Source organism: Pygoscelis adeliae, unplaced genomic scaffold (genome assembly GCF_000699105.1).
Source record: "Pygoscelis adeliae isolate BGI_AS28 unplaced genomic scaffold, ASM69910v1 Scaffold47, whole genome shotgun sequence".
Classification (NCBI taxonomy): Eukaryota; Metazoa; Chordata; class Aves; order Sphenisciformes; family Spheniscidae; genus Pygoscelis; species Pygoscelis adeliae.
Window position 1 is genome coordinate 1,594,407 of NW_008825255.1, and position 7,642 is coordinate 1,602,048.

The window sequence follows — 7,642 nt, forward strand, 5'->3', positions numbered from 1 at the left end:
TACAACTGCTTATAGTTATTGTTTATTTGTTACTTTATATTCTTTTTCTGCAGCTGAGGCATATTCAGGTGTTAAACCCCTAGAGAACATAACAGTATTTTGTAAAATGTTAAATTAGAATTACTTACGTGAATGAACCCAGCATATTTTTTGTCTATTTCCACCAACTGCTGGTCAGCTTTATTTCGCATAGAGGGCTCTGGATCTGTGCCCATTGCAATTAAGTACGGCACACACTTGAAAAACAAATGAAATGATTATTCAGAGTCATTGTACCTCCTCTTTCTCAGTCTTTGTTCTTGTATTACACTATTGTTCTTGTTATATTCTGACTACTGCAGAAACTAGAATAGGAAGCTCTATGCAACTTACTACCTGACTGCTTTTTGCAAGCAAATAGTACAAAATACACAAGAGACCAGCATTATAAATAAGACAAGTTGTGTGAGGTTTCAGGTAGTATTTCCCTTTCTCTCAAAATCTAAAGTCAATTTACACTACAAAAAATGCCATTTAAAAACAAACCCACCACTTATGACTGAACATGCACAATAGCTGCAGTATAAAAAACAATTACAAAAACATTATGTAAGCAAAGAATAATGGAGATGATGACTGAAGTTCTGACATTGACTGTGGAATTCCATAGTGTTTGGAGGACATGGGGATTGAGGTGGAGGCAAGCTGACATTTTCCAGGATAAAGAATCAAATTAAGAAAACAACTTGACATACACCTGAAATTTATAACAGAAATATGCTCCGATGTACATTTGTACATGCTCTTTAGGCATTGCCTGGGCTTTTAGATCTTGACCCAAAAATAGAAAATACAGCATTTGGAATCTCACTGGCTAAACAACATAAAACAGATTTCAAAATATGCTTTCTGTAAAGGCCCCTTGCTACAATAAGAAATTACTGTAACATAGCTAGAAGAGAAAAACTGAAAGTTTATGTAGCAAGTGTGAAAACCTCTGAAAACCTGAGTAACAAAACCTCCCATCATAGAAGCCTACCATACCTGAACAGGATGGATGAGACCCTGATTTAACGTCAGTGCAATCACATTTAGAGCAAAGTGGCGTACGCTGGACTGGGTATGAAAGAAAGCCTCAAGGACCTGTTTGAGATATAGCTGCATGATGGAACTACTCATCCCTGAGGAAATATCACCCATTTCTTTCAGGTCTTCCTGTTTTGCTACTTTTTTCCCTGTAAAAAGAACAAAAGCAATAGCACACTCACCACAGTATAATCATTTGCTTTGCCGTTACTTGATGCACACTGATCTTTAAGCTTTACAATACATACGCATTTCAGCTGTCTTAAAATGGGTTTATGATCTCATGAAACATATAACAGTCTGATGGTAAATATACATCAGAAATAGAGATATGACTAATTAAAGTCTTGTTCCTTAATAATGGTTTTTCATTTTAAAAATTTCTTATGTTGTAGTTACTATTTTCTATCTGCAAATTAACCTTAGAGGAGATTTTGATAAAAAGTAATACTATCATTACAGCAATTATGCATTTCGGTTTGCTTCCAGGATTTATACATCTTGAAAGTAAATAATATACCCATTATGTGTATATACCTATGCTCATAATGAATTTTTGAAAATTATTCTAAGATACTTTGGGTACAATATTACTGATCTGGTAACAATCTCCAGTGGCTCAGTTCACATACATAGTAATTGTTTGCAAGAAAGTTAGGTTTTGCATGCCTCATTAGCACAGAAGAACTCTATAAACACTTACAGTCTCTGTCTGCCTGCTGCATACGTGTATCCTCCTCCTGCAAGTAGGTCTGGAGGTTTTTTAACACCTGGATTTTTAAGTTTACTGAACAGTTCTTATCTGAAAGAATGCTGTTGTACAGAGTCTTCACTTCCTGTTCGAACATTAAACTTGGGTGTTGTATAAATGCAAATCCTAAGGGGAAAAAAAGAGGAAATATTCCACATTATTACCATCTAGAAATTGTATTTCTACTTTTTAAGACTTCCTTCAAAATAGAGGTATGAAATTTATCTTCCCCCAAGAGCATAGCTTTTTCTAGTCCAAATAGTACTGCTTTTCTATATGGACACCATCCATAGCTTATAAGAAGTTCTGTTAACCATGACAATTCTATTAGCCATGACTCTATTTGATGGATAAAGATGGGGTGTTGACCGAGGCCAGCTGCACTAAGAAGACTTATACAGGTCTGGAAGCACGTCCAGTGTAGTGGCCTGCATCTGAATGACAAGGAGCTCTCACAAGAACAAGGGAGGAAAATTACTACAAGTTACCCATTGTTTTTCTAATACATTTAGAGAAAAGCATTCTGCTGAAAACGTGAAGAGTTATTCATATCGAGGCAGAGCAAATGTGAAAAAATTTATAAATATCACAAGTACTTAAAAATAAAATCTTAAAAGAAAAAAAAGCAGTGAACACAGTAAAATTTATACCTCTTGCTGTCATTATTCATATACCTATTAAGGTCTTCTCTTGAAAATTATCTGAAGCATTCCCAAGACTACATCTGTTGGAAGATACCTGCTATAGAACTGTTTTTAGCTGCAGCCTTACCCTTGTCAAGCAACCGGTTGTTCTTAGTCTATATTTCACAAAAACTTTTCTAAATTAGTGGCAGTATATACCATTTCAGATGATGTATGTCATGATTTAGAAGTGCTGCTGACAAACTCTTATGGAGTATCATAAAAAAACAGTAAGGGGAACATAACATCCCAATTTAAATTACGTTTAACTACTTGATTTTTTTTTTTAAGACTGTTCAAGAAAAGCTGACATTAAATGTATTTTTATGACCACAGGAAACTAAGATTCTGAATGAACACAGAGAAAACATATGAACATGAAAGAAGAATAGGGGGAAAAAATGAAAGCAAATAAAGTTATGCAAAAGTAATGTATAAAAATAGCTGTAACAAAGGGAAGACTGAGTCAAGTTTTTAAAACTGGCTCCATATACACAGAAAAGACAGTGTAGGTAAAGGCTAAGTCCAGGGCAAGACCTCAGTGTATTTAAGATCTCATTTCAGTCTCAAAACAAGAAGCAGAGATGCAGGTGAGGTGGAGGGGAAAGAGGAGAAAAAGAAAAAGGAATGATGATGGTCTTTGGAGTATGTGGTATAACTGTGCACTCTATACAGGGGTATACATGTTTATAACTTGACCACCTCTGAGCAAGTCCAACCCATTTCTTAAGGTTAATTTTAAAAATGAAAAGCACATGCATGTATGTGTAACAACACACAACACTTTTTCCTTCATTCACTTAAAGGAGTCTAAAACACCAGTATTCTCAGGCAAATTCTTATTTTTCCATCCCCTGTAAGTGGGGAAGAAATCTTACTTGGTGTAAGAACTTGTCATAGGAGATGAAAAAAAGGCACCTGCTATGTTCTTTTAAGGACTGACTTCACATCTCAGGGCTGCCCTCACACCACTTCTCTTCATACCTTTGTTTTCACTCTGTTAAGAGTCTTAAGAGTAAGCACTTAACTTGGCTGAGTAGGACATTACTGGTTAGATACTTACAGGTTTAGCTAAATTTACTAACAAAATTTTATATCCTCAACCTGCCTCGCAAGTACACATGTGGAAGAGAAGCATAACCATAATCATTAAGCTTATGGATAAGCTTAACCCCTCAAAAGCAGTGACACATCCCAAAGCAAAGGCTAAAACCGTTGAGTGTCCTTACTGAACCGACACACTAATAATTGCTGATAGGAAAGTACACACTCTTCACATGATGCCTTCACTGTGTATACATGTTGAATTAACGTGCTAAGTCCTTTTCACCTTATTGCTGCACACAAACATTAAATGGCTTTGACAACTTTGCTCAATATCAGCCTGGAAGGTGGAACTTTGCACTGTCTACCACATCTCCATATATCCAACAGCTACTCTCAAAATGGAACCAGTACTTAGATGAGATCAATTTATCACTGAAAACAGTTGTCTGAGGTTTAATTAAAATAAAGACTGATATGCTTACAGGCAGAGAAAAAAAAAAAAAAATCTTAACAATGCCTACTGACAGCCATCCCCATTTTCCCCCCTTTCCCCAAACTGATCACAGTTCAGTCTATAATTTCGAAACATTTTTGGTGAATGCAACATTCTACACATCCATGAGCAAAGCAATCATGTCTATGGTTAGGAAAACAGCCCCTATCCCACATGCACTATTCTGTAGAGGAAAATTAAATTGGACTGGACTACAATTAAGTGTTGTGTACCTTCATGTAACGCCTAGAAAAACTCCAATTAGTCCAGAAAACTCTAGCATTGCTCCTGCAACAGAAGCAACTCTAAAGCCATTAATCCCGCTCAGCTGTCTGAAATGGTTTCTCATAGAATATGAAATCAAGATTCAGTCTTGATCCTTATCCTCAGAGCCTTCCCTAGCCTGAATTGAAGCAGGATATCTAAAAAGCCACCTAAACAGCAACATAAAGAGGCAAATTCTTGTCCACACTTGAACTATACAATGCAAGCTCACATGCTTGGGAGACAACTTTCTTTAGACTAAACCATAACCATGAACTGAACTCTTCCAAAAACCAAGGCCTATCTGCCCAAATAAGATTCTCTCACATGTACAGTTTTTGTCCTTAAGCAGAGTATGAACTTGATACAAACCACTCAGCGGCAGCTCATGTACTACTGAAAGTCACTGAAATACCATACTAATGCCTTCAGATAAAGAATCTATTTAAAAGTGAAATACAGCTAAAATCCCAAAACAAACTGTAATATCTAGACTATGACATCACCTCAGTGCCTCACGAAATCTCACAGAGCACCCCCCGGTTGGTATAAACTGCCAGAGTTCCCTTGACTGCTGCAGAACATCTGCTCCTACACTTAAAATGTTCAAAGTTTTTCCAGCACTTTTTCTAATTGTTCTTTAAGCATTTCAGTCTTGTGGACTGAAAAGCAAGATTTGGAGTTACAACATACTTGCATGTGGAGAAAAAAATAACATCTCCATTACTTTGGAAATCCACTGCACTTTAAGACTTGGTCACACATCAAAAGGCATTCACTGTCAAAAGCATCCACTCTGCTGCAGAAGTAGGCAACTAGCAACCCTTTGACAACTTTTCTATAGCCAGTTCTCAAATAAAACACACAGTAAATGTTGATTTTAAACTCCCTTGACACTACACAAATACATGAATTCCTACTGATACACATGGATTTTTACTATAGCAGAATAATAAAAGCTATTAATATTTCTTACCAAGACCAATAATGGCTTTTGTCTGTACTTCTTCATCTGAATGCTTTGTAAAATACATCAGCAGTTCAAGTACTTTGTCCTTAATGTTAACCTGAGCAAATTAAAACAAAAATAATAGCTATTCGAAGATGAAACAGATGTTTTTCATCTCTTATAAAAAGCATAAATATCAAAAAGAAAAGGAGAAACAAGGTCTTACTGCACGGCCTTTGCAAAACTGCGTATTTAAAACCCAAAAAGCTATACTGTATGCATTATGAAAAAATACATAGCTTTGAGGGACGCAGAATAATGTGCTTTCAAATTAAAGTGGAGCATTCAATACATCTAAGACATGGAGAGTAAATACAAGTTATTTTACCTTACTGTTGCCCTTAAAATCTTCCTGATCAAAATCAAAATGCCGACACAGTGCTCCAACAGTGAAAAGTGATCTAAGGAGTGCTGGTTTATTGGCAGTAAGTATTGTACTGTTGGGGTCTTCTTGGTGTTGACTTTTTAATTTCGAAAGTGCACCTACAGTAAGATAAAAGTTTTGATCACAGTGTTTAATTGTGGTGTATCCCTAAGGTAAGACCCGTAGACAAAACTGAAAAGTGGCAATTACATGTTGTGATTTTACTTACCATAGTATCTGTTAAAACAGGCCCACACAAATTTATAGTTCTGGGTGACCTTGTTCACAACAGCCCCAAGACAGCTCACACAATGCTGAACAACCTAGGGCCAAGAAAGAACAAATGAATTCTACATTTAGAAGTTAAAATTGGGATTTTTGTGAAGTTATGTAGGAAAAAGCTATGCTGAACTAAAACTAACAATCTAACGGATGTAATGTCCACTTCCTAGACTGCTCTGAAAAACTGCTCAAACTCATCAAAATATAGCAACAGCACATGCAAACTCCAGTAAACCAAGTACACTGATTTTTCATGGCTCAAAAGTTGTCTTCATAATGAAGACAGACTTTCTTTAAATCAAAACCACGTATTTCACAATGTAAAATGGAATCAACTGAAGAGTAGCAATTAAAAGCTTACCGTCATGCCGTATTTGATGATGAGTTTCATGAGGTCTTCCTCAATAGTGGCAAGAAAGGTCTCACTTGGGTGCTCCATTAGTGGCACTACAAGCTCTAAGATTTTTGCAACATTGCAGATCACCATGAAATCATTCTGAGTCTGAAACAACAGTATTTATAGCGTTTAACATTTCTGGCTGTGTTACCTATAAGCTAAGTATTATATTAACATCCACTGATAGTCAAAAATTCCACATCAAGGCTGTGACAGACCTGAAAACTGTTGGTCCTAATCATTTTTTTGAGTCCTACAATAAATCTAGGAACTCTTCCTGACACATGCACATGAGAGAACACACAACACCCGGAAACAGCTGTCAGCAACAAAATGAAGTTGTGCTATGACTCAATGTGCCTTAAACAAAATAGGTAATAATGTGCACAAATATAGAAATTACAATTAAAATTACTACTGGTTTGCATTATCATGACTGTATATGTACTGTAAGTGAGGAATCTATGAAAAACATCCTGCTAGAAATTGACTTTTTTTTTGACAAATCAAGCTCACTAATCAGGGCAGGATAATTCCCAAATGCTACTATCAAGCTATTTAACATATTCAAGCTAACAGTGGTAATTCTACAATTCTTCTCAAACTGTGTAAGTACAAAAGCAATGTAACTCACTAAATGGGTTGCAGCAAGTAAAGAATCAGATAACCCTTTCCTATACTGTTTGATCAGAAGCAGCTCTAAAAGTTTGTTGTAAATGTGCCTAGAGAATGTTCCAGGGCTGAACCTGGAAAATGCTAGGTTATACCTACAATCTAAGGTGATAACCATTACTCTCAGCTGCCTGCCCTGGGCAGCTGACCTAATGTAATGGATTGCTGCCACCCATCCATGCTCCTCCTTGAGCCAAGGCTGCATGATCCTGCCCTGTTCCTTCTGCCAGATCAGGGGTTCATCACAACGTCCACTGACCCACCGGTGCTAATCAAAATGGCAGAAAGCACTACAATATTTCAGAGGAGGGGGGCCATTTTACCGGACTGTTTCAGCATTATAGCTCTCTACCATTTTTGTGAGCTAAACTGTCTTACAAAGGAATAGAAAAATACTAGGGCTAGAGAAGTGAGACGTGAAGTACAGAAGAGGATGGAGCAGGACATTTTCTTTCTGATATATTTGCTGTATGTTAGATCACTCTATCTTACGGAACCACACCTTTAGTCTTAAGATGTATGTAAACTATTAACTACTTTTAAGACTGTGACTATAAAACAAAAAAATTTTAACAAATTATTTCATAACAGGTGAAAAACTGGGTCTTAGTCCTC

General features: G+C 36.5%; 1 protein-coding gene across 1 annotated transcript in view; it reads right to left on the reverse strand.

Annotated features, from left to right (window-relative positions):
* NIPBL (Nipped-B homolog (Drosophila)) overlaps window positions 1-7,642 on the reverse strand; it is a 171,496-nt gene that overhangs the window by 6,872 nt on the left and 156,982 nt on the right. Inside the window, 7 exon segments of the mRNA XM_009329439.1 lie at window positions 129-236; window positions 1,024-1,214; window positions 1,769-1,942; window positions 5,280-5,370; window positions 5,641-5,795; window positions 5,906-5,999; window positions 6,320-6,460. Of these exon segments, the coding sequence (XP_009327714.1) occupies window positions 129-236; window positions 1,024-1,214; window positions 1,769-1,942; window positions 5,280-5,370; window positions 5,641-5,795; window positions 5,906-5,999; window positions 6,320-6,460 (954 nt within the window).